Here is a 27,009-nt window from a genome sequence, read left to right on the forward strand (position 1 = left end):
AGCCAGAAGCAGGGACATGGGTGTGGGGGCTGGCAGAGCCCCTCTGGTGCCAAATAGGATCACTGCTGGAATACCAATAACTCAGCTGTGCCGTGGGCTGCGCCAGCAGCTGAGCAGAGGGGTGGAAGGCACCCAAGCCCCAGCACTGAGCAGGGTGAGCAGGCCAGGCTGCTGCTTTGGGGTCAGCGTGCAGCCCAGTGCCCTCCAGGAGCAGGCAGGATCCAGACCAGGGCTCCCTGCTCCTGGTGGGTAAGGAGTACAGGGGTGCAATGCATGGCAGGGGGATGCACTGCATGCACAGGCGAGGATACCTTCCCAGTGCATCTGCCCCAGCACTGCCAGTTACATCAGTAAAGCAGGGTGACACTGGCACCATCCTGCTTTCAGGAGCAGTATCTGTGACAACACATACAAACTTGTGTGCCGGGGAGGACCTCTCCCTTCAAGACATTACCTCAGGAGTCCTGCACTGGACAAGCCAGGAGCTGGAGATGGCTGTGCTGCCAGTGCCACATGGAGCCAGGGTGGCTGTGACACAACAGTGAGAGGCTGGAGACCCCCAGGTCCTCACCTCTCAGTCCTGTTGTGCAGGCACAGCAGCACACAGCTGCCTCTGGTAGCAGAGCAAGTGCCACCACAAAGTTGTGCTTTCCTCTCCCACTGCTCCTGGGGGAAATTCATCCCAGAATCTCACTCAGCTCCTCATTTCCAACCCAAATTTATTCATGGCCAGTTTGTACCATTTCTTCTCATGCCAGCATTGCCCCTCAGCTTAAACAGCTCTCTTCCCTCCCTTGTATTTACTCTCTTGATATATTTATGAACAGCAATCCCATTTCCTTGCAGCCTCCATTCTGCCAGCCTGTACGTTCCAATCGCTCCTGGTTTCCTCTCCTGATTCAGGCTCTGCTCACCTGTGCAGCCCAGCTGCCCAGCACAGCATCTGCTCCACCTCCCAGCAGCTTCCTTAGCCCCAGATGCCCAGGGTTCACATGCTGCCTTCTCCATCCTGCAGCAGCCATGGGGCAGCATCCCACCCAGGTCAGGACCACTGCCCTGGCCATGGCTCTCTGTCTCCCTGCAGATCTCCTGGTGGCTTGTGCTTTCATATTGTTTGCTTGTACCAAGCACTTTAAAGCATCCACCAAAAGGGTCACCTGGGCAGGTGAAGGAGCCAACACCAAGGGAACTGCAGAAGATGAAGCACTGGGCTTGCTGGCAGAGGGGGCAGGTGTGCTGCAGTGCAGAGCAGAGGCACAGAGAGGCATGGGGGCAGGAGCTGAGGAAGCCTGTCAGCAGCCAGAAAACCTCTCTGAGATGCTGAGCATCCTGCCTACTTACCCTGGTCTCTCCCTAAGCACATGGGTCAGGTGCTGGGACTGCAGGAGATTTCTTCCTCCTGACTCTCCTGGAGGGAGATGGGGAAAGCTGTGGAGCGGAGCCAGGAGATGCTCAGGGTCCTCATGGGAAAGATGCACCAAAGTTGCACACCCAAACATGCCAGACAAGCTTGCTGAGCTGCTAACATGGTCTCCGCTCTGGATTTGGACTGTGCTGAGCAACAATCTGAGCAACAATCCTGGCATGGCTCTGTGCACCCTCCAGTGCTCTCCAGCCAGCTTCCCATCCCCAGACACCCCCTGCACTGGGTACATAATCCCTGGGCACGCAGCACAGGACACTGTGGGTAAATGCTGCAATGGGCTGCAGCTCAGCCTTGCTGCTGCAAACCCAACAAAACATGCACATACACAGAAAGCAATAATTATGGTTTTGGGTAGAGGGTTTCTCTTGGCAGCTGGAGGAGACCCAGTGCCATGCGTGGTGCTGTGTAGACACAGATGCTCTGTGTCACTTGGCCACAGACCAGAGAAGGATCCCCAGCTCCGTGATTTCACACAGAGGTGTAGCACAGAGTCCATCTATCTTTCAGGCTGGAGGAAGCAGGGAACATCAAGGGTACCCGAAAGTGAGATAAGCAAGGGTCCTTTGTGGAGCTCAGGCAGCCCCTGCTCTCTGGCTGCTGTCACCCTGCAGGGACCTCAGCGCTGCAGGATGTCCCCTGCCCTGCAGGTACATCAGTGCCTCTGCACGGTTTTGGCTGGATGCTGGTGGCTTTTCGCTGAGAGATGGCAGTAGATCCTGGGTGCCACCGGCCCTGCTTTGCTCCCCCTTGCAGGCCGGGACGCTGCGGGGAGGCAGCGCGCAGCCCCGCAGCCCCCCTGCTCCCCTGCCCGGCGCGGGCAGAGCCCTCCAGGCAGCGCCGTCCCTGCGGACCGCTTCTCTTTGAAAGCAACCGTGCGGGGAGCGCTGCGCTGCCCGTCCCTAAAGGGTTAACAAGCAATTTCCTTTGCTGACAGCTCCGAGACCGTTCAGTATCGACTGAGGGAGAATAAGAGGAGAGAAGCAGCGAGATAAAAAGGCAGCAGAGCTGGCACCGCCTGCTTAATCCCAGCGTTTAATCTGCTGGGGCAGCGCAGGCAGCCTTATCTCGCCGTCCTTCTGCTGCTCCATCTCATTACCGCTCCCACGGCTGCGCGGGCCGCCCCGCCGGCAGCCGGAGGAGCTGAGCCGGGGAGCGCTGGCCGGGGGCAGCGGCTGCCGCCAGCCCGCCTCGCTCGGCAGCCTCCGCCGGGCCCGGCACCCCCCGCTGCCCCTCCGGAGCGGGGACACACGCACGCACACACAAACGTACACACACAGGGACGTGCACACAGGCTGCACCACGGAGCATGCTGTCTCACACACGGCACTGCTCACGCCTGGCCCTGTCACACAGCCTTGGGGACATGCTACCAGTGTCTCACACACACACACACACACGTTCCCTAGTCTTTCCTCCCTTCCCACCTCCCCCACCCCGCCACTCTGGTGGTCCAGTCTGTGCGATGCCGATGTCCCCACGGGTGGATGGAGTATGTAGTGCTCTGTGGGACAGCGCATGTAGGACAAAGCAGGGCCAGGACAGCAGGCAGGGCAATGCCACTGTGCCCTGCATGTACCACTCCCTCCATCCTCACCTATCCGTGTGCTCCCCTGACGGGTGTCAAACCAAATCCACTGTCTGAGCATTCCCACCACACACTCCACGGCATATGTCGCTGGGTCACCCCAGACTGGTCCTGGCAGCTCCCGCAGCCACAGGGCAGGGGAGGGCAGGAGCGGGGGATGCCTCTTGGGAGCCAGCAAGTGCCGGCGCAGACATGGTTTCTCCAGCCATTGCACTTATCTGTAAATCCGCAGCACTGACACGGTGCAGATGAAACCTCCACGCTAGCTGGGTTGTCACGGGGGTTATCCTACTGCCTATGGATGGGTTTACACTGATAAGATTTATTGTCACCCTGGCTGAGGTGCTGCCAGGGCCTCACTGCCTGCTCCTCTCGCAAGGTTGTGCTGCTGCTTGGAGGTGCCATGAGAGCCACAAGCAGCAACTTCACAAGCTGGCACTGGGCATGTCCCTCTGTTTCCCACTACCAGGGCTAATTTGTCCCCTGACCACCTATCCCAGGGTTCCTCATCCAGCTTCTCACCATCGCAGTGGGATGCTGGTCCCCAAGCCAGATCAGGTTGAGCAGAGAACACATCTGTGCTACCAGAAATTTGCTGACAGTGCTGGCAGCACAGGTCCTGTCACAGCTCAGCGGCTGTGTGGCTCTCCCACATGGCAAGGGACTTGTGGGGCTGCTGGGGTGGCCATGCCTGGAGCTACTGCAGGCAGGATGGCTTGGGCAGGGAGCAGGGAGCAGCTTCCCATCCTGCAGCATCCCCCATCACCATGTGGGAGCTGGCAGGGTGGCTATGGGAGCTGGAGCCTTGTGCACCTTCTGTCCCAGGGTGACATGGGGTGGGCAGGAACACCCAAAAAAGGCAAATTTGGACCCAAGGTACTCCGCTCTGCCCTGGTCCTTCACACACATCCTGCTGCCTGCCCCCACCAGCCACAGTCCCCAGCACTGATTTCCCTGGGGACAGCAGGGATTGCCCTGAGCCACCTGGTGCAGCAAGGCAGGGGCTGAAACAGGCTAAATCCCTGAACAGCGGGAGGGGGAGCTGCCTACCAGCATCTCCCCTGTCCCCAAAGTCACCGCATAAGCCCTGCACAGCTTCCCCACCACCCTGCTCCATCCCAGCTCCTGCCTCTTCCCCTTCTCCCCTCCAGCCGCTAACCCCCTGACAATGCTGCGGGCTCCACTATCTCTGCCAATATTAATTTGACCCCAGCACGTCAGAACCGAAGAAAACAACACACAAACAGCCTGAGCCCCAGCTGCACCCTCCTCCCCAGGTCTAGTTCAGGGTGCCACGGGGGCTGGGGGGCTGGTCGGGGTGATAGTGTAACCCACCAGCACATCAGGAGCTCGAGTGAAGTGGGGTGATCACAGCCCAGCGGGAAAGGGCTCGTTAATAGCTGAGCCCTTTTAGTAGAGATTAGGGAGCTGTGTGGCTTTGATCTTTGATTGCCAATTTGCATCTTGAAGGCGCTGGGACCTCATCCAGCCTCCGCGCAACCCTTTGTGGTTATCTCGTGGCTAATGGATTTGTTCTTAATGCTGGAGCGTGCAGGCTAAAGGCTGATTAAACCCTCTCCACGGCGCTAAATCAATGGAACAAACATGATAGGGGTTGGCTTTCCCCAGCCTGCACACTCCCGGGTGGAGGGGCTGATCAACAGAGCCCCCGCGCTTCAGCACTAGCAGGGGCTCCCTCCTTGCGGCTGCCAGGAAGGAGGAACCATCACCATCAGGCAGGGACAACCCTGTGACCCATATTCCTGTGTTCCTGTATCATCATACTCTGCTTACCATGCAGGAAACAATGGGCTAGGGGAGCCCAGGGCTCCCAGCATGTCTGTCCTTCTTGGATGCTTTGGCCACTTTGCTCTTTTGCTGGTTCCTTGGTGTCTGCAGGGGCATCCCAGTCTTCTCTCAGCTCCTCTCAGCTCCCAGGGCTTGCTATAGGAGGAGGGACATGTCCTGGCAGGGATGGGACAACCTGCCCCTGCAGCTGGGGGACTCCTTCCCCCTCTTTATGCCCGCTTCACCTCCCACACACTGGGGAGCAGCACTGGCAGCTCCCATCTCCTCTGTCCTTCAGACCATGTTCCCTTCTCCCTGCTCAGAGCCAGCACCATGTTCCCAGGACCGTCTGCTGCCTGCAGCAGCCCATACATCACGTGCTGTAAGCAGCAGTATCCGTACGCACTTTTCATTATGCCCATGGTCTCCATCACATGCCTAGCTTCAGGAAAATGCAATTCCCACTGCAGGCAGCATTAGCAGAGGCACCCTGCCTGCGGATGCCCCAGGAACAAGTGGCCTCCCGTCCTACCCACTGTCTGGGCCGGGAGCCTGAGGACAGGAGCTGAGCACCCGAGATGGGCAAGACTAAGATTCTGGGGACTAGAAGCTGTGGGGAGCAGGGTTGTGTGGCTGCAAGCCAGGAGAAGACCAGCTGAGAGCATTTAGCACTCTTTGCAAAGGGCTCAAGGCATCACCCCAGATGCTGCCAGGGCAGAGCTGCCTGTGGGTCTGGTGGCATTTGAGTGGCAGGACCCCCAGGCAGGTACCCTGTTCCAGAGTCCAAGCTGCCCATGCCAGAGAATGATGCGACACAGTGAAGCTCAGATCAGTGTCTTGCTGGGAACCAGTCCACAGGGAGGAGGTGCTGGGAGCAGCCCTGCTGTCCCTGGGCTGTGCCCGTGCCAGGCTCAGCCCCGGCGAGCGGCAGCTGTGGCAGAGGCAGCTGGGCTGCTGCATGGCAAGGAGTTGGGGGAATCACACATCCAGATTCCCATCTGCAAACCTCACTATTGAATCTTCTCCCCTCCGCCAATATTTGCCAAGTGTGGAAGATAGAGTGGCTACAAAAGTCATCAGTGCCAGCATTTCAATACACCCAGGCTGGCAGCAGAGGGGTGACCCCATGGGTTGGCTCAGCCTCACAAACCCCCACCCCAGGTCCCAGCCCTGGCCAGCCGAGCAGCCCCTGTGCCCTGCCTGCAGCAGCAAGGAGAGCCAGGACCCCTCCATGGCGCTCCGCTGCACCTCTGCCTGCCTGGTGTGGATGCTGCTGCCATGGGCACTGCTGCCCACACCACCTTGCCCTGGGCATTAGCACAGCCCCTGCTCCTAGCCTCACCCCCACCTCTGCCCCAGGACAGCCATCTCCACCCAGCTGGCATCTCCTCTGCAACCCTCAGTGCAGCGTCAACCCACCCCCTCCAGTACTGCCCCATCCCCTCCATGTCAACCCCAGTGTCCCCAGCAATCACTGCCCTGCCCTGCCTGCACCATGGAGCCCCCTCTCTCCCTTGCTCCAGGCTGCCTGCACAGTCTCTGCAGTGGTCCCTGAGCAGGTGAGGTAGGACATGATGCTGAGATACAGCTCCTGGAGGAGAAGCCCAGAGTGTTATCAGCCCAGGGAGTTAATTAAGGTCATGTCAGGTGATAAGGAAACAGGATGTCAGAGCGGCAGCAGCACATGGGCGTCAGAGCCGGAAAAACTCCTTCTGAAAAGCAACTCCACGGAGATGTGATGAGCCAGGTGCTCAGAAATGGAGTGACTGTCACAGCCATATGCCTGAGGACTCAAAGGACAGCACCGTACATGCTGGACCCATGTCCAGTACAGGATGGGACAGGATGGGATGGGGTTGGACATGGGGCCCAGCTGTGTCATGCTGTGGCTGGGCAGGGAGAGACAGCAGAGTAGCCCTGGTTATCTGTTCCTGTCCTCGTGCAGGAGAAACGTGCCCCAGTGCCACCAGCACCATGTGGGAAAGGCAGGAACTGCTGTAAACCTCAGCCTGTAATTAGCACATGTAATTGCAGATGCTGTCTGATTAGCAGGACCTCAGAGCCGGGCAGGCCAGGCTGCTTGACAGCTCTCATGCTGCTCCTGCCTCGGACTGTTTGTCTCCCTGCTCGGTGACAGCTTTGCCCCCCGAGGTTGAGCAGTGCCGCAAGGCTGGCCTGGCATGGTGCACAGCAGGGTGGCGGGAGCAGGCTGGGGACCCAGGGGACACGTGTAGGGGACACACTGCCAGTGCAAAGCATCTCTCCTGTGTGAGCAGCCGTGGCACCCGGTGTCCTGCCTGGCTGGGTGGGAGCTGAGCCGCTGGGACATAATTAATACTTGCATCAATCTAGGCTGGATTTGCATAGCTCCTTCAGACCCATGCTGCCCGGGAAGGCGGACTGTTCCATGCCCTTCCCAGAAGCAGATGCCGGGTCAGCCCTGACACCTCTGCAGGAGGTGTCAGCTCTAGCATGGCCCCCAGTTTGCCCCCATGTGCTCCCCATCCCTCCTTGCCCACCACACCCTGCAGCAGGGACACCTGCAGGCCCCCACCCTGCCCTGCTCCAGCCGCTGGAGCACTGAAGACAGATGGAGACACTTCTGTCTGCTGTGGGGGCCCAGGCTCCACAGGCTCCATCCCTCTTCTGGCTGCAAGGAAATAGAGGGATGGCAGCTTGGGAGTGAAGGGCATGGCAGAGTTTGGAGGGTAAAGGGGGGTGGCTGAGCTGCCAACACCCCCCTGCAGCCAGAAGGCACAGCGGTGTTCATCTCTGCATGCTCAGGTTGGGGTATGAGATCCATGGGAAGAATCCATGCCTAGTGCCTGCTCTCCTGGGTCACCCAGCTCCCTCTTGCTCCTGCCCTGCTCCCCTGGCCCAGGTGAGCACCCCCAGCCCACCCCCAGAGGGGTACCTCAGGCAGAGCCCTGGCCCAGGGGGAAGAAGAGCCGGGGTAGGATGAAGCCTGGGGTGGTGGCAGGGACAACAGGGTGCAGGCAGGGACATGGGCGACACCCGCAACCCTTGCTTTGCCACCCTGTGGGTGCAGGTGGAGGAGGGATGGGACAGCATGGAGACGTGCGAGGTGGCAGGGCCACTGCTCCCCAGGGATGACAGACTGGCGAGACATCCCTGTGCAGCCGAGCGCAGCACCTCACCACGGCCACTGACACTGCTGACAGCCGCTCCTGGCCCCGTGACGCTGCGGGGATCACAGCGCTCTCGGCACAGACGGGATACAGAAGGATACAAGAGGAGACACCGGCACGTCTCCTGCCCCCGGGGATGCCTACTGGCCCTCTGCAGCCACTGTCACCGATGTGCCTCACTCATGCCTGAAGACTGCACCCATGGTACCCGCAGCACCCACAGCATCCGCTGCCCAGCCCACCTTGGGGGGCGTGGTGGACACGGCCACTAATTGCGCCTGTGGCTGGGGCAGGGGGGCTATGGCCTGATTGCAGCTGGTTCAATCAGAGCCACGTAGCCCTCCAGCATGCTGGGCACCCGGAATTAAACAGCTAATGAGCTGTTGGCTAGAGGGCCGGCAGTTAGTGATTAATCAGGGACTCTGTTCTGCCCAGACTTGTGCCTCCTCTTCCCTCCTGCCATGCACATCCCAGGGGCTGGTGGCCAGCACTGGGCCAGCGGGTCCCCTGCTCTCTGCCTGCCCCACCACCATGGGCAGGGGCCAGCCTGGCTCTCCAGCCCAGCTGAGCTCCCCAACACAGAGAGGGGTCCCCAACCCCCTTGCTTCTGAGACATGGCACCCGCAGGTCTTCCCGGCCTATGGCTTTCCTGCCCTCCCTCCTCCTCCTGTGATCACTTTTGGCGCCTGCCCCCACCCCACCCCACCCCACCCCGCCCCGGCACTGCCAGCAGGAGGGAACCTTTTGTTCCGCTGGGAGAAAACCTGTTGAGTCCAGCCGAGCTTAGCCGGTACTTAATAGCCGTTCAGGTGCAAAGTGTGCTCTGCCTTGTGTCTGAACCTGGAGATGAGCGCAGTGAGCTGGGGGGTTCTCCACCAAGGGGCCTCCCCACCTGTGCGAGGGTGGCTGGGGAGGACCAGCCATACAGGCAGCAACGTCCCCCAGGGACAAGGCAGGCATAAGTGAGAGCCCCGAGTCCCAGTGGGTCAGGGTGCAGGTCCAGGCCCCCCATCCAAGACCAGAAGCGTGGTACTACGTGCTGGGGCTCAGCAGCAGGTTCATGCTCACCTCCCGCTTGCTGCTGGCATGGCAATACAACTGTGGGCAGATGGGGCTGGCGGCACCCTGCCTGTCGCCATTGACTGCACAGCGCACGGAGGCACGGCTCTGAGCACAGAGGGAAGGTTTTGCAGTGTAAGCAGGGGACAGACGCCCACAGAACCATGCAGGGAGCTGCAGGGAAGCAGCTCAAGCACGAGTGTGACTCTGTTCCCCTGCTGTGATCCCTGGCTGGCTTTCCTCCCTTTCTCAGCCCTTGCAGAACTAGGATGTGGCAGAAGCGTGGGGACATTTCTGCCCTCTCACCCTTGCTGTCCGTGCAGCCCGTGTAAGGAGCGTGCCCTGGGAATGAGCTTGCCACCTTCTCCCCGGCTACATGTCAGGGCAGTGCCTGTGACAAAAGGCCAGAGACAGGCAAGGAGCAAGTTAGAGAGAAGCATGTTCTCCCCTATTGCACAATTAATCATGAGAAGTTTTTCCTCCTTTCGTGCATGAAACAAAATTTGGCAGGGCACTCTGACCACAGGGACTCGCTGCTTGCTCTCCAGTAAAAACCTAGCCACATCTGGCAAAGAAATCACCTCAGAGCATCTCCGTGTGTGCAGGCAGGGAGAATAAATGCTGGGACAGGCAGGAAAAACCGGCAGGGCTTTGTCTGCAGCCCCTGTGCAGTGAGCACCTTCAGCCATATGTTTCTAGTGTTTGTCCCCCCTCCCCAGCACACACACAGCTGTGCTGCTCTGCCAGCACCATTATCCTTGCCCACAGACTCTCTTATTCCAGTCCCGGGCATACAAATGCCCAGGCAGGGGTGTCCACCCCCTGCTAGCTGCTTGGGTGCTGGCAGCAGCCCCTGCATCCCCTCACTGGGCTCTCCTCCCACCCCTGGCTGCCTCCCCGTGCCCGCTCCATCCCCCAGCCTGGCTAGAGCCGCAGCCCATCCTTCCCAGACGCCAAGCAAGCCCAAGCCTCCCCAGCAGTGTTCCAGCTATTTGTTATTGGAAAAAGGGGAAAATACGGTTTTTGACAATTATTGTTTTTTCCACCTGACTGGCTTCAAACTTGTTAATTTTTTTCTTTAATGTGTGAACAGTGTCGACGGCAGCTGCATGTGAAATGACTCGACGCCCTATCTGCTGGTCCCTGGCTGGCTTTCAGTGCTCGCACCGCAAACATTGCCTTCTATAAATAAAGGCCTATATCTCATCAATGGCAGAACAGCAGCGCTTTATATAGTCGTCTTACATAAAACCGTCTCTCTTTATGGGCTTTAAACCATTTGCGTCACTTAGTGCAGCTCCGTAAACCTCCTGCTCCAGCCGCTCCCCCGCGGAGGGAGACCCGGCACGGCTGTCCCATGCCCCACGCTGGCAGCAGGGAGCCCGGAGTCCCCGCTCTGCCTGGGGCTGCCCTTCCCCCGCAGAGCCAGGTGGCAGCTGTGTCCTCGTCCCCCCTCCCCGCCGCCTTGGCACACGCCTCCCTTCCCGCCCCCCTGGCCTTGGCACCGAGCGCTAGCGCGGCAGCCCGCGCCACCAGGCGCCCTGGCACCTGGGGGATGGCCGGCACTGCCACTCTGTCCTTATCACCCTTCCCATCCCTTCTGCGGGTCCTGGGGTAGTGCAGGTGGGGATGCTGGGAGGTGCTGCTCCATCCCCCATCACTTGGGAATCAGAGACCTGAGGGTACAGGGTGACAGGGGACATGGTGCCAGGCTGAGGGGACTGGCTGGCTCCCAGCAGCTCTGGCTCTGACAAGTAGGGGACACAAGCCCAGCTGGAGGCTTTCCACCCCGCTGCCCGGTGAGTGCCTGGTGCATGGGATGCTGGGGCTGCCCCTATGGCCATGGGGCGCAGGTCCCAGCCCCAGCCTGTGCGGAGGCTCCCGTGGTCCCCAGGGCCCTCAGCTCCATATGGCAGAGCCTGCCCCTCTGGCTCGCCGCAGGCGCCCGCATGCACGCACTGATGGGTCACGGGGGGGCTGGGAACTCCTGCCGGGGCTGCAGCAACACCTGCCTGCAGGAAGGCAGCCAGCACCCTGGTTGGCAGCACAGGAGCCGGGGGAGCAGAACTGCAGAGGCTGTGCTGACAAGCCTTTGTTTATCCCTGTGCCACCACATCATGGCACAGGAACTCAGGGTGCACTCTGGCCCGTGGTTGCCCCCAGTGATGCCTGGCCATGGGACCCCTGCCATGGGTGACACTGGCACCAAGGATGGGGTCACAGCAGTGCCTTGCCTGCCACAGTGCCATGTGGCATCCAGCCATGTCACCAGCACAGGGCACCTGCACCCCAGCAAGACCTGCCCCATGCCCAGCCAGCCACACTGCCTGCCATGAAACCCCCAAGTCAGTCACCCTGCACCCCGTCAGCCTCACAGCCCTGTATCCCCACCACCCCGTGGCCCCACAGCTCTGTGTCCCCATGCACCAACAAGCACCCACTACCGGCACCAAACTTCCATGGGTGCCCCAGCCCCATCCGTCCTGCAGCCACCCAAGGTGCTCACCCCGCTCTGCAGCCAGCAGCACTTGGGGGACACAGACCTTCATGGGTGCCCTGGCCTCGGGGGACGGTGGTGTCCCCTGATCTGCCTAGCCCGGCACGTGGGACCAGTCTTGTGGCACGTTCCGCATCCCTGGGGAGCCACACCAGACGCAGGCGTCCTGGCCGCTGGCTCCCCCCGTATCAGAGACAGGCTTATTAAGTGTGTGATATTAAATTACCCAGATAAGAGCGTAAGAGCTTTTAAAGTCAATTCATTAAATATAATTATGAAGAGAGCTTTTTTATGCTCACGGTGATCCGATCTCAATCAGGGAGACGGTGGGAAAGCCGCCGGCTCCTCCAGCATCTCCGCTCCCCCGCTGCGTTGCCTCCGCACCCCCCTGCTCCCCCGCCTTGGCCCCCTCCCGCTGTCCCGGCACCCCCGCCCCGGCGTCGCTGCTGGAGCCGGTGCCACCCCACTGGGTTGGGGTCGCATGGGGGTCTGCCCAGCAAAAGGCTGGGAGAGGGGAGGCGATGGGGGTGAGGTGCAAGGGCCAGTGGGTTGAGGAGGAGGGAAGCGGGGTATGGAGATGATTGGGTAGAAGAGCCAGTGCCTGGGGAGCTGAGCGTGGGCTCCTCCCAGCCACTGGTCCACTTCCCCACAGGATCCAGCCCCCTCCCTGTCCCCTGCAGAGCAGCCTCCTTAGGGACCTAATGATGCATCCCCTTTCCCCAAGCAGGGTGGGTGTGTGCTTCTCTCCCCTCCCACAGTCATTAATGGTGCTTTGCAACCAATTAATACCTGCCAGCCAGCCAGAGGCTGCCCGGACCCGTGGATGGATCCCTCACATGCAGTCTAGCTCTCCCCATGCCAGCCCTTCACACCAGGACCCCCTCTTGCCCCATTCACCTCCAGCTGCAGCCCGGGGTGCAGCCACATGCGGGGCTGAGCCCATCTTTCCTGGGGGAAAACATGGGGTAGCAGGGATTCCAAAACCACCTCACACCTCCCCAGGCATCCAAAAGACAGCCAGATCACTAGGGCTTCCCATGTCCTCTTGCCACATTGCCCCATGACCCACGGTGCTTAGGGGCTTTGCAGTGACACCCCTGTGTTCAGCCAGGCCTTCACTGTCCCACCTCAGTACCCCAAATCCTCAACACTTCCATATCCACCCATATGCTGCCACAGCCTGGGCACCATGGGACAAGGAGCAGCCACGGGTGGAGAGCAGTGTGGGCTCCAAGCTGGGGTCCCCGCAGAAGACTCCAACGGGGGCTGGTAGGAGCAGCTACCCACTGCTGGTAGCTGCTGGACTGACATTTATTTTTAGATGTGAATTGTATAAATTAGCATTTCTCAGTGGATTAAGCAGCAGGAATTGTGTAAAATTAAATGGCAACGAATTGCATTAAAGTCCCCCGTTTTCTGGCACAAGAAGCGCCTCGAGCCGTGCCCAGGCGGCTCATGTGTAACAGCACCAAAGCTGCCGCTGTCACAGCTCTGGACAGGAGCACAACCAACCTGCGATGTGTCTGCACCACCCGGGACACAGACCTGGGGATGCACAAGCACAGTGGCTAGGCTGGGATGCTCCATGCTCTCCTGGGCACGGACATGGCCAGCCCCAGCCCAGCCAGTCCCTGCAGCCATGTCACCCTCCAGCAGGGATGACACTGAGTTGGGACCCACACAACACTGCCTGGTCCCAGAGCCCCTCCATGCCCCAGCCAAGGCAGGTCCTGCAGTGCCTGGAGCCCAGTGAGCAGCTGAGGGGACCCAAGAAGCTCCCCGAACCCCAGGGCACACTCAGCCCTGGACACGGGGGAGAGGGGAAATGGCGTGAGTGAACGTCAAGGGCTGAGCAGTCATCAGGTTGGGCAGGGCCGCTGAAGAGCAATGAGTCCCGCTCTTTTACCCAGCATAAAAATAGGCTGAAAATGTGACATTTATTAAGTACAGTTCTGGCAGAAAGGTCAGTGTGAGTCCCCGTGTTGGGAGCTGTGCGGGTTGCAGGGGGGATGTTGGCAGAGCCTTGCTGGGAGGTGGCAGGGGTGACAGCCTGCTGCCCCCCACCATGCACCCCCCAGCCAGGATCTCTCAGGATGTGTGTGGGATGCAGCTGAGGATGCTACTCCAGTCTCGGCACAGGGGCTTTCCCCTCCGGGGTCTGCGTGGGGTACTGGGGAGACCTCCTGCACTGCCCACATCCCGGCGGGCGGGAGGCCCTGCTTGGAGAGCTGGGGCTGGCGCCAGCTCCGAGAGGTGCTGCCAGCTCTCAGCAGCCTCCCTGCTCCCTCCCAACCTCCCTGCTCCCCCCCAACTTCCAGCCCTGGCAGGACTGGATTCAGCAGCCACACATCAGAAACAAAAGGCTTTTGACAGGGGACGTGGTTTTGAGAAAGGCACCGAGCTCCCGCCTGGCCACGAGCAGAGCCTCCTGCCACAGTCGCTGCTAGTGAGCAGGTGGGATGCTGCTGCCAGCTGGAGGAACCACCTCCACGTACCTCCTCCTGCAGCCCCCAGAACCCTGCCCAACCCAGCTGCCTGCACCCCTGTCCCCAAAGCACAGCTGTGAGGGCTCTCCCTTCCCACAATGTCCCCCGACATGTCCAGCACTGGCCATGGGCTGTGGGCGTACCGGAGTGCCAGACACAGGGGCAAGTGTGAGCCACCTGCCACAGCTGAGCCCCAGTCCCGTGGGGATGCTTCCCAGCCTCCTGCTTAATGGCACGTAAAGAGCGCTATTGATTTCCCGTGCCGGCGCTGCACGCTTCGCATGCTGGGCATCACAGCTGTGCTCGCCCAGTCGGTGGGACCCTGCACCCACTGCCCTCCCCAAGGCACTGGGCACTGTGCCGGGGGCAGCGGGCAGCAGGCAGGGGCAGACCAGATCTGTGTCCCTGGGCAGGGAGGAGACCAGAGGGCTGCGGAGCACAGCACGACTCGCAGGGGTGGGAAGAGGCTTCTCCAGGGCTCCAGCACAGCCCTATGGCAGCTGACGCAGGGGGCACATTTGTCAGCGGGGCTGCAGGGGAGCCTTGCTGTGGCTCAGGGCTGTCCCTGCCGCCTGGGGAGATTTACAGCCCAGCCGGGCTTTATTACACAGAAGATGCTTACGCTGAGGATTTTTTTTTCCCCATAGTTTCTTAATTTGCTATCCCATAAAGAATGTGGATTTGTGACGTTAAATAGGGGAAGATCATTTACCACTCGCGGCTCTTACTTAAAGGATCCACACAAGTTATTTATCGTGTGAGCACAGGCTGCAAGCGGCCGCACACAGGGACATGCTCCAGCCTCCGCGCTGCTCCTGCTCCCAAGCAGGCAGCTGGCCGGCGGTGCCCCACAGCTTGGCCACTCTCATGCTGTAAAACTTCCAGCCTCTGGCTGAAGTCTGTCTCATGCCCAGAGGGAAGGAGGGACTCCAGCACTCCTGCAAGCATGGCTACAGGAAAAGCTCCTTCCCTTCTCTAGCATTCCTGGGGACATGACCTCTTCTCCAGGGACTGCTCACCATGGGCCAGGCACCCTAGGACCCCAGAGCCTTTGTCCCACTGGGATGTGCTGCAGTTTGGGAGCCCTCCATCACTGCTGGGACATGCTGTGACTCACGTATCCACCCACTGCAGCGGGGGTACAAGAGCGTTCCAAATGGAAATGCACACATGGGGACCCAGGACTGGGACTGTTGAAGCCTGGAGCTTCCTGCTGCATGACAACTGCATGCAGGGCAGACCAGCTGCCCCTGCACTGGGGCCACAGCTAGGAGGCATGGGAGCACCCAAGCCCACACACCACAGCTGGAACTCACCCTGACTGCCAAGCAGCTCACACTGTGTTTTAGTTATTCCCAGGAGAAGGCACAAGGGACCAGTTCAGCTCGGGGAATGCGAGCAGGAGGCTCCAGCTGCTGATGTGATGCTTCAACATGTCCCGCTGTTGCCCAGCATGGCTTTGGGACATGGTATGCAGCAGAGAGGTCACATCTTCCCTCATCCCTCCCCACACTTGTGCCCTGCAGCCTCTGCTGCCCCAGGTTCACCTCGGTGCTCCAGGCAAGTGAGAGGTACACCCCTTTCTCCTAACAGCCCCTCATGCTTCAAAGGCCAGGCTGGGGGGCTGAGCTGTGGACAAGGGGATGAAGGCTGCAGGAGCCCTTGGCTCCCCTCCCTTGGGCTAAGGGATGAGGGTTGTCCAGCACTAGCCATCCTCATGCCTGAAGCCTGCTCCAGTGCGCTGTGCTGGCACTCTGGAGCCCGGCTGCCCAGGCATTCCCAGGGCAGAACCGTGAGCAGCTGACGCAGGCAGGCCAGATGTCCTGTACGGCCACCCAGTGAGAAATCATGTCCCAGTGACTGTCCTGGCAGGCACCCTCTGCTGCCACGCAGCATGGCACATGCCACACACCATGTCCACACTGCAGGAAGCTTGTACCCAGCCCCATACGCCTGAGTTCTGTCCTGCCAGCCTCACAGTGCGGCTCAGCACAAGCAAAATCTCACTGCCATGCCGTGCTGCTGCCCAGCACAAGGCTGGGCTATTCCGGAAGCCAAAGCTGTGCAGGATGCCCCAGAAGGACCTCAGGGGCAGAGCCAGTGTGGTTGAGCCATGTGCAGGACTGTCCAGCACTGGAGCTCCCTGATCCCACCATCGCTGAACCACACTTCTCCCTGGCAAACTCAGGCAGCTGGTGCAGAGCACGCACAGAACCCAGCAAAATGCCATGAGGAATGGGGGTCACCTCACTGCTGCCTCCTGCTCCTCCCCACCCCACTGCAGTGCCCCACGTCACCCCCCCACACAAGGCAGTCCCTCTGAAACAGCTCTTTCCCAAGCACAGCATCACCCTGCACAGTGAGCAGGCATTGTATCAATGGGCACAAAGTGAAACAGGACATGCTGCATCAGCCATTTCCAGCCCCACAGAGCCGCCTCTTCCCCCCCCAGCATCCCGCACAGCCTGTGGCATCGCATCCCCCTTCCCGGCATGGAGCGGGCTCTGGCTGGCAGCACGGCTCCCGGGAGCGCAGCGAGCCAGCCGAGCAGTAGCCCCTGGCAGCCGTAGGAGAGAGGCAGCTCATTTCCAGAGTCATTATGGTCTGAAAAGGGTCCCATCAGGTATTCCGCCCGTTCAGCACATTTATTTTCCCAAACCACAGCGGGGATTTGTGATTCTAGGCTCAATATTAGTGAGAGCTGCATGCCGGTGGTGCCCGGCCGGGAGCTCACTGCCTGGGCATGCAGAGTGCTGCCGGGGGGAGACCCTGCCAGCAAGCCCCGGGCAGCGAGTGGTCAGCCCCAGGCAGCCCCCGACTCGCCCTGCCATAGCTGTGCCTCCGGAGCGGAGCCGCTTGGCGTGAGTGTGTGTCTGTGCACACATGCATGTGCAATGCTGTCAGCTTCCAGATTCACACACATCCTAGTGCCAACCCTCTGAAACACAGAAGGGCTGCCCTATGTGCAAAGGGGTCTCTGTCCACCCCCCTCAGCCACCCCTGCTTTGCAAAGCAGCTGGTGTCAGAGCACTTCAACCCACGAGGAAGCGCAGGCTGGAGCAGGGTTCTACACCACAGCTCTCCCCCTGCCTGCTGCACACCCACTCCAGGGACCGCTGAGCCCCACTCCCCCCTTGTCCTCGCTCCTGCCTGCGAGCCTCTATGGCACGGACCTGCTGGTAGCCCAGTGCTGCGGCACACAGCCCTCCCAAGAGCTCACACAGACTATCCTCTCTCTCTCTCTCCGTGTGAAACTTGGAGGGAAACTCAAACAGAGAGAGACGCAAACTTCAGCAGCCGGAGTGAGCCAGGGAGCCCTGCTCCGGTGAGGCGCAGCAGGGTGGGTGCCCCCGCGCCAGGTGGAGTCCCCAGGGAAGCTGAGTCAGGCGTGCACTCACCACAGTGAAATCACGGGAGGAGCAGTTCTCGCCGCTGAAGTTGCAGCTCTTGAGCATGTCATCGAGCTGGTGGCCGGTGCGGTTGACAATGTCAGCCATGTCAGGGTCAGGATAGAGCAGGTCCGTGGCCTTGTGGCCATCCCGGTCCTTGGGGGGCAACCCGGTCATGTTGGCCAAGTGGAAGATGTCGGCATCGGTGAGCGCCGAGTGGCGATAGCGGTTGATGTTGCAGATGGTGATGGCAGGGAAGACCATCTCACGGATGGCCTCCTCATCCAGGGCCATGACGTGGGGGTGCTCCAGGTAAAGCAGCGCTGACTTGGCCGCCTGGTAGAGGAAGAAGGCGAGCGAGACCAGGAAGGCAAATGCCCAGAGGGTCTGGCGCACACCCAGGCGCCCAGATCTGCAGATGTGTCCCAGGCCGTGCAGGGTGCTGGCGCTGGCAAAAGTGGCCAGGTCCCGGGAGCGGGGCCGGGCAGGCTCCTCAATCAGGCTCTCCTTATCCCCTTCTTCTTTCTCCTTCTGCTTCTCATCCTCCTCGGCAAATTTGATTTTACACACGATCTCAATCGGCATCTGCCCCGCACAGCTGGTGTGCCCAGCCAGCGAGCTGCCCCCTGGCACGGGCAGCGGCCGAGAGCCCGGCCAGGCACTGGGAGGGGGCTCGGGTCCCCCCCAAGCCCCAGCACGGCGCCGGGAGGGCCGAGCCGTCTCGGGAGAGAAGCACAGCCCCTCTCAGCAGCTCTGAGCCGCCGCTTCCCTCTTGTCTCACCAGTCGATCGTCTCCTTGTGCCTTCGCTTATCAGCACAAATACAGCTGTCAAAAACCCCTCTCTCTCTTCTCCCTTGCTCTGTCTCTCTGCCTCTCTCCTTCGCTCCTGTCTGGTTAAGACCCCGGCAGATATACACAGCATTTAGGCATCATGTGCTAATAAAATCCAGGGAATACTTAATAATTCAAGACATGTCAACATTATTTCATCGTCAAATAAAGAGCGAGCGCCAGAGAAAAGAGGCAGTGTGAAGGGCCCGGTGCCTCTGGGGCAATGAGCCACGCTGCACCCTCTCCTCAGACCCAGCTCCGAAGTGCTGCCGGAGCCACTTGTTTGAATGGCTCAGGAGCTGTCAGAGCCGCGCCGTGCCGTGCCGAGCCGAGTGGAACCGAGCCGTGCTGTGCCGCGCCGTGCTGCTCCGCGCGATGTCGAGCCGCGCCGCTCCGCGCCGTGCGATGCCTCTCCGTGCCGTGCCGTGCTGTGCCGAGCCGAGCCGAGGCGAGTAGTGCTGTGCCGTGCCGTGCCGTGCCGAGGCGGGCGGGGCGCGGAGCCTGCCCCCCGCTGCCGCCGCCGCCGCCGTGCTCGCCGCCTCGCCCCGCCGTGCCCCGCCGGCCCGTGCGCCCCGGGGCAGAGCGCGGCGCGGCGCGGCCGGGCTCGGCTGGGCTCGGCTCGGCGGGGGCGGGCAGCCTACGGGCAGCTCGCCCGGCGGCCCCCTCCTGCTCGCCCGCCTGCGGACTCCTCCTGCCTCGGCGGCTCCCTGGCCGTTAACCGCCTCCCTGCCGCGGCCCGCCGCGCCCCAAGTCGGCGGGCGACGAGCCCCGTCGGTCCCGGTCCCGGCACCGGCCCCAGCGAGACGCGGCCGGCAAGCAGCCGCCGGAGCGGGACTGAAGACGGGGCGCCGGGGTTGCACCTCCCCGCCCTCCCCTTTCACTCCCAGCCCGTGCTCCTCGGTGCCCCGGAGCCGGGAGGGCGGCAGCACCAACACCCACCCGCCGTGTCCACCACCCCCGTCCCTGCTGTGCTTGCTGTGCGCTCGGGCTGGGCTCCCCCAGCTTCATTTCTGCCCCACACCACCCTTTGTGCTGCACGCTGTGGTCCACATTTCCCCACAACAGCACACAAGAAGTGTGGATCCCCACAGGTCGTGATCAGCTCTGGTAGAAAGGCTGAGCCAGGATCACCGCTCACCCTCTCCTGCCCCAGTGAGCCCTTGCCCCTCCATGGCACACTCGCATCTAGCCCCATGCAGGAGCCAGCTCCTGTGGCAGCAGGGAAAGCAGAATGTCCTGCTGCCCCATCCTGCCCACAGCAGTGGGGCTCCGCCTGCATTGCTCAGTGGGGTCAGTGCTTCAGTGAGGTTACGGCTTCACCCTGCAGCACCAACTGCAGAGCCATATGGTGCATGGATCTGTCTGCTCCTCATGCACAGCATCTTTTGCCAGCAAGTCGTGATCTCTCCCAGCTTTCTGCCTCAGTTTCCCCTGCTGGTGATGGAGGGTTAGCTCTGCTACAAAGGCTGAGATGGAACCCCTACCCACAAGTCAAGCTACCCTCTGTGACCCTGCCTAGTGGCACAGTGGTGGGGGAAACACCATCTTTCTGCCTCCAGAACAAGTCCAGCACAAGGTACCTCCCCCAGGAGACGCGGCTTTGCTGGGGAGGTGTGTGCCTGACTGGGAAGCCAGGGTCCCCGGAGAACAAGTGATGAGACAGCCGCCCATGATCTCGGCGAGAGGCCTCGCCTCTCCCCAGGGACTGCGCCACAGGTCAGCGTGACCTTCACTGTGCTGCCGATGCCAACGGCAAAGCTTTCCCCAGTCGTCCGGCAAGCGCACACACATCTTCAATCTTCCCATCGATCTGTGCATGGCACACATGTTCCTGCCTCCGTGCAGGTCAATACAGCGTGATAGGCTGCCTCCGTCAGGGAGCACGCACAGCCCCAGCCGCCCGCTTCACCCTGCCCAGGGGATGCCGTGTACACGTGCCAGCCCCGCACCCCCAGCTCGGAGAGACGCGGCGGGGAGCGGGTTGGGCGGGCGGCCCAAATGTGCTGCTGCCCCCACGGGTGGCCCCGGCCACACGACTGCAAGCCCCAAACTGCTTCCACTGGGCTGGGGGGGATGCTTGGACTTGCAAAGACTGTGGGCAGCAAGGGCCTGATCCTGTGCCCAGGCTCTCCTGCCAGGCCATGTCTGTCATTGGGTCTTTGGTCTGCGGAGCCTTGTGTGGAGTCCCTGACTACGTCTTTCTGTGCTGTGGTGATGAGGGATGTGAGGACACAGGATATCTGCCAGGCAGGTCCACCATGTAAGCGCATATCCTGAGGTACAGGGCAAACAAAGTGAGCTGTGTGAGTGTGAGACTGGCAAGAGCCTGGTGTCCCCTGTGTGCTGGACAGTCAGAGCATGGGAGCAGGGCCTGGCTCCCTACACAGCACCAGGGCTGCACACCAAGGGGACCACAGACCCCTGTCCCCTCTGGGCATCTTTCGTTCCATTAGCAACTGCCACCCGGGCTGGGGACACTTCTCAACACTCTCCCCACACCATAGTCCCCCCCTGTGTGACCAAAGAGAGGTGTCCTCTCCTCCCTCCTCTCCTGCCTCTCCTTCCCTGCTGTGCCCTGTCCTGCCTGGCCACCCAGCAAGGGCAAATGAGTGCTGGGGCTCATCCCCTTGCAGGATGATCCAAGGCATGGGGCTGAAGTGCAGCTGGGCTGCATTGGGATCAACCTGTGCCCAAGTGAGTGGCACCCAAGGCACAAGCCCCGTCCCCAGCTGTGGCTGCAGGCCTCCTGCAAGCCACAGAGCGGGGAGGGCTGTGGCTTTTGTGGCCACCAGCACCTGAGGAGAGACCACACTGGGAGAGGCGCTGGGCTGGAAGAGTGGGAAGCGGGGAAGCAGCATGGCTGGGAGAGGAGGCAGCAGGGCTCAGGGACTGCTTTGTCCTCAGACCAGTCAAAGTAGCAAGCACAGGACCACTTGGCAGCATGTCTGCAGCTCACGGTTCTGCACTGGAGCCTCCCACCTGTGGCTAAGCGTTGCACGCCTGCACATGGAGTCCACAAGGAGGGACTCTGTAGTGTGCAGCGGGGCTCATCTGCCCCTCCGCCCCGCCACGAGCAGCTGCAGAGCCTGTCTGCTCGCTCATGCTCGCACATCCAGCCCTGGAGTTTGATGCTAACATCCGGGAGAAGCCTGATGCCCTGGGCTCTGGAGTGCTGGTGAGCCGAGAGGACGGGAGAGCCAGCCAAGGGCTCACTGGCATACTGGCAGATCGGGAAAGGGGGGTCCCCCCTGCTCACCCACACACCCCCCAGCCTGGGGGGATGTTGAGCGGTGGGGGCTTGGCACAGGGCCCACGCGCTACGCTCAGATGATGGAGGGAGGCTGGGAGCGCCGGGGAAGACAGGACTGGAATTCGAAATGATGTTGACAAATCGGAGAAATGGCCTGAAAACAATCAGATACAATTCAAAAGGACAAGTGCCAAGAGCTGGGTTGGGGCGGGAAGCAAATCCGCCCAGCGAGTGGCTGGAGGGCAGGGCTGACAGCAGGCAGGAGGACAGGGCAGAGCCCTGGCTTGGCAGTGGGCAGGAGTGTTGGCTTCTCCAAGTTTAACACCAACATCCAGAACAGTCCCAGGTGGATAAACAAGGTGTACAGAGAGTCAGACCCCCAGCAGGACATGCTGTGCAGGTGCAATTTTCTGTGTGTGCAGAAACTACGTTCCCAGATGCCCAGCAGCTGGGCAGCTGCTTGGAAAAGCAGCCGGGAGCTAGGAAAAAACAGGACGAGTTTCATTCATTTGGGATATGGGATCTGCTGGTTTAATGTGGGATGTCTGGCTGCCCTGCAACTGCACTGAGCTCAGTAGAAAGGAGGATGTTGCTCAGGGCTGCGTGAGAAGGAGCATCCTTCACAAGGCATCTGAAGCACTCGCTGGCGGCAAGGCCTTGGTGGGAGCCCTGTGGCTGGTCCAGGACCACACGTCAAGAAAAATCCAAACTAATTGGAACGACTAGAGAGGATGGCAATAACAGAGCAGTGCTGGAGACTGGCTGGAGGCACTGGGGGTTTGGGTGAGAGCAGAGGATGCTAAGAGGCTGCATCTGTAGACAAGATAACTGCAGTGAGCACAGAAGGAAGAGGCTTTCTAGAGCCTCGGGGCCCTGACACACCACCGAAGAGAACAGGGGTTAGGTGGAGTCTCCACATGCAAGAAGCCTGGAGGGGTCCTTGGTGAGACTGATCCTGCCATGGTGCCCTCCAGCACCCCTGTGATGATCCACCCCCCTGAGACATAGACATTGTCCCTTTCTATTCTTAGGCCATTCTGGTTAGGGGTTTGGTTGTGATTTCCCTTTCTTGCCACAGAGCTGAAGGATTGACTCTTTGCTGTACCAGCACCTGACCTCCTGCCACACTCCACACTGGTGCTGTGCCAGTGTGGTGAGCCCACCCTCCCGAACATCCCGCGGGGCTGAAGCTCCTCAGCGCAGGCACAGGGGATCGGCCTGGGGACCGCAGGGTGCTGTGGCAAGGTGGCAGCCTGGGGTGGGTGGGGGACACAGGTGATGGGATGGTCACAGCCCCAGGCAGGCAGCAGGGACCTGCCTGAGGAGAGACCCCCAGCAGGTAGCCCCCACCTCATCCTCTGCTATTCTGAGCTTCTGCTTGCCGAGTGCTTCTGCTGACAGCCGGAGCCATGAGCCGGCTGCTGTGTCTTCCTCGCCAGCTCCACGTGCTCTGGAGCTGGTGCTGGTCGCGGCCCTGCACCCAGAGGGGAGTGGATCTGGGGCAATCATTAATTTTGATCTAATTGAAGGAAACGTGACTGCAGAGCCCAGCTGGCCGCAGCGCTCGGCTCTGCCTCGCGCTGGTCGGATCCTCTGAGACCTTTGCAAACACATCAGCTTAACAAGCACAGCCTTCTCCCCCAGACTTCCCAGCACGCTGCCGGCGCCCACCCGGCAGGTCAGGCTCCCTGTCAAGGGCAGTGAGCACCTCGGCTGCATGGAGATGCGGGATGACAAGATGTCCACTCCAGTTTTGGGAGACCAGAGCTGGCAACAGTGCGATGAACACGCCGGGCATCACCACCCATCATGGTGCCAGCTGTGGGGTGGCCACAGGAGTGGTAATGCTGTTTGTACCCCACTGACCAAAACCTCGGCACTGTCCTCCTACACCTGCTGGGAGCAGTAGGGTGGGGAGCAGCGGGAGGGAGCTGTATACACCGGGGCACGGAGTGGAGCCATGGCTATGGACGCCATCACCAGCTGCACAGTGCTGGGCTGGGCTCCCCCACAGGAGGGGAACCACTCCCCGGTTTAGCCCACGGTGGCAGCTGACATGTCTGCCAGGGCCGGCAGATGCATCAGCAATGCGGCACCCCATTAGCTCGCTGACCCCATTTACGTAAACTACCCCCATTAAACACAATATCTTATTAAATGCTTTACCCCAATTAAGTGCAATACCTTAATTAATGCGACACCCCAATTAAGGACAACACTCCCATTCAATTTATTCCTTCATTAAGCACAAAACCGCAATTACAAAGTCTCTTTTGTAAGCTGTGTGCACGAGCTCACACAAAGTGCCATGGACACCTTTTGCTGTTGCCAGAAAAACAACACTGGGTTTATACAGTTTTTGGGGTCCTGCCTCCAGGAATTTAAGGACTGGGTTTCACTAGGATCTGCATGTAGGAGCATCCACCATGGCTGAGAGGATAATGTCTGCGTGTACCAGAGCCAGCTTAGATCCTATGGACTCTCAATGGCGTAATGGGTCAGATCACAGCCCAGTTCATAGGAGGAAAGGGCCTGTGCTGTGCCCAGGCTGATTCCTGGGGAGGAGCTGAGACTTTGCTGGTTACCCTCCTGACTTTCTCCAAGCAGAGATGCTCAGCCGTGCCCTCATCCCAGCCAGCCCCTGCCCCTGTGCCTGGGGAGAGGCAGCAGCTGCTCTGAGCTGCCCATCCATGCACAGCAGCCCCTGCTCCTGGTCTCCATCTGAGACAACTGACGTGCCACGGACCTGCACTGCCCCAGCTCTGCCAGGCTGAAAGCAAGAGGAGCAGCAACAACTGGCATATTCCGCTCTGACCCTATCAGTACAACCACCTCCAAACTGAGGCAGCCAGCACAAACCTCCTCACAGAGAGAAAACACACCTAAAAGCCTACCGAATCCATAGAGGGGGCAAAGCAGAGACCTCTCCCCAGCAGGATGAGTATGTTTCATAACAAAGGGGGTTCAGCATCCCCAGGAGGATGCTCAGCCCAGCACCGCTGTCCAGGCTCCAGGTCTGGCGGTGCTCACTGGCCTTTGACTGGCAAGAGGTCAGGCTGGGCTAATGCTGCCCTCCAGTCCTGAGTGGGAGCAGTAGTGGAAATGGCGTCACCACCCTCAGATCATCCCCTGTGGCTGGAAAGGCCGTCATGAATGTGACTGGAGAGCGTGGCAGCAGGGGTCCTGGCTCTGAACATGGGATACTGGGGTGGGTACGGTCTCTCCTGCCCTCAGCGCTGTTAGGAAGGGAAGGGCATCCTGGGAGCCACCGCTGCACCATACAGAAACACTCATTTGGGTTTATATTGGTTTTATTGCTGCAGCTGGTTGATACTCCCTGTTCTCTGCCATCTTGAGCAGGGCAGCCAGGCAGGCTGGCACGTGGCTGTGTGGCGCAGAGCAGCAGCAGGGTGTGTGCCTTGTCCATGGTGTCACTTGGTTTGTTCCACTAGTGAAAGCACCAGTGTGGCAGGTAAACAGAGCTCAGCACCCTACTGGAACCATCCCCAGTGCTATCCCCACACAGCCTGCAGCATGAGTCCACCCCTCCACCTGTCTGGTGGTTTATAAAACTTTAAAGCTAATGGTGTCATAAACTCCAATAATGATATTGCAGCTGCACTGGAGCACCCTGGGATGCATACATTACTGGAGCTGCAGCAGTTAGGCGGGAAGGGCAGCATTGGGTCTGGGAGATGCTCCAGCCAGCACTGTGGGAGATAATCAAGCCTTCCCTGGCCCCACTGTGAGCAGGACACCCCACTGCTTCAATCCCTCCCAAGTGACAATGGAGCAATGGTGACTGGAGGGCAGGCAGCCCACTTTGGCCACAGTCCTCCCAGTTCATAAGCCAGCCCAGGATACCTCAGGGAGAAAAGCAGTTGAGGGGAGCATGAGCCCCTAAGGCAGCCTATGGCATTTTCTGACTCATGGGCAGGTGACGCTTGGGTGGATGAACTGGGCTGAGCTTGAGAGAACACCCTGCTCCTGGCAGTGGGAACCCCATGACACTGGACTCCCTGTTGGGGGGAGCCCTGGCTGCTGTGAGCAGCCCCCGAGCACCAGCTCCAATTCACACCCTTCAGGGCTGGCATGGCAGCATGCACAGCTGTATGTGTGGGTAGGGGTGCTGCTGAACATAGCTGTACGGGCACAGCTGGAACAGCTGTGAGGGCATCTCATAGCCAAGGGGACATGCCCAGAGTAGGGTGCAGACAGGTGCAGCCTTACTGTGGCACACAGGGAGGATGAGAGCCCCATTCCCACCCGGACAGCCCTGATCTTGCACCAGGGAGCAGATACCTCCTGCGCTGGCATCAGAGCAGAAGCATGATGGATGCTGCAGGTCTGGAGCCTGGCACATCAGCGGCAGGGAGCCCATCTCCAGGCTCTCTAAGCATCTCTGGAGAGGTGCAGCCTGCAGCTAGACCCAGTGTGGGCACAGGTGATGCTTCACTCCAGCAGCACCTCCACCGGTCAGCAGGGTTGGCACCCACCCACTGAGGCTCCTCTGCCTTGGCCCCGGCCCCGAGGGATGCGAGGAGCTGGGTGGGAGCGTGCCCAGCCAGCAGAGCGTGTGGATCTGCGCTTCGTGCTCCAAGAGACATCGCTCAGCTGCTCCCTCACGCTCAGCTGTGCCCGCAGGCCCTGTCCTGCCCTGTCCCCTGCAGCCACCAGCATCCCATGCCCAGGCAATGCCCTCCTGCTCCTCCCAGCCCTGGACGTCTCCTCCTGCCCCATCTGCAGTGCTTTGCCCAGGCTGCTCCTGCCTCCCACTTGCCTTTCCTAAAAACAGCAGAGCCATAAACTGCCAGCAGACCTGCCTCAGTGCAGCAATAGGGCTGAGGTTTTAAATGCACCCAAGTCAGAAGACTGGAAGTTATGGGTCCCCTAGCAGCCATAGCTCAGCCACATGGTGCCCATCACACCCTGGTGTGTGCACAGCCGTCATGCCGCGGGCAAGGGGCAGAGTTAGCGTTACCATGGGAACCATAGTTCCCCTTTTTCTGACATCTGTGTGATTAAAACCTCAACCTTAATGCCATGGGCCCACCAACGGCATGTGCGGCGAGGCTATCCTGCCTGTCCCCCCGAGCTGCTGGGCGAAGGGGCTGGGAGCCAAGCCCGGGACTGCCCCTGCCCCTCAGCAGGGTCTGGTATCAGACCAGGTCTGCAGTGGGGAGCCATAATGCAGAGAAGACCACTGCAAAGTCCAAATGTGAGCCCCACAGCCCAGCTCATGGGCCTGGGATCCAGCCTGGCAGCAGGACCGGGAGCTGCGCACACCATGGACATGGTGCACAGCTGGCAGCTGAGCACACCACATCAATCAGCCCCAGCATGGGCCATGAGCACTGACGGCATGGTGGGTACCACCTGCTGTGGAGCGCATGGCTTACAGAAAATGTGCCATGTGTACTTTGCCAGGAACTGCAGAGCTGGGTGTCCACAGCCCCCCATGTGCTGCAAACCCCAGGCATGTTGAGGTGCAAACCCCAGGCATGCTCCACTAAGTGTGGAGCACTCTGCAGATGCCAAACACGTCTCT

The 27,009-nt window shown here is 60.4% G+C and overlaps 1 protein-coding gene across 1 annotated transcript in view; it reads right to left on the reverse strand.

Moving 5' to 3' along the window:
* Positions 1-18,745, reverse strand: part of ASIC4 (acid sensing ion channel subunit family member 4) — a 29,477-nt gene extending 10,732 nt beyond the window's left edge. Inside the window, exon 1 of the mRNA XM_082055603.1 lies at positions 17,389-18,745. Coding sequence (XP_081911729.1) covers positions 17,389-17,964 — 576 coding nt within the window. The 5' untranslated portion in view covers positions 17,965-18,745. The remainder of the gene's footprint in view (positions 1-17,388) is intronic.
* Between the last annotated feature and the right edge of the window lie 8,264 nt (positions 18,746-27,009).

This window comes from Streptopelia decaocto, assembly GCF_964273445.1.
Source record: "Streptopelia decaocto genome assembly, chromosome: 6".
Lineage (NCBI taxonomy): Eukaryota > Metazoa > Chordata > Aves > Columbiformes > Columbidae > Streptopelia > Streptopelia decaocto.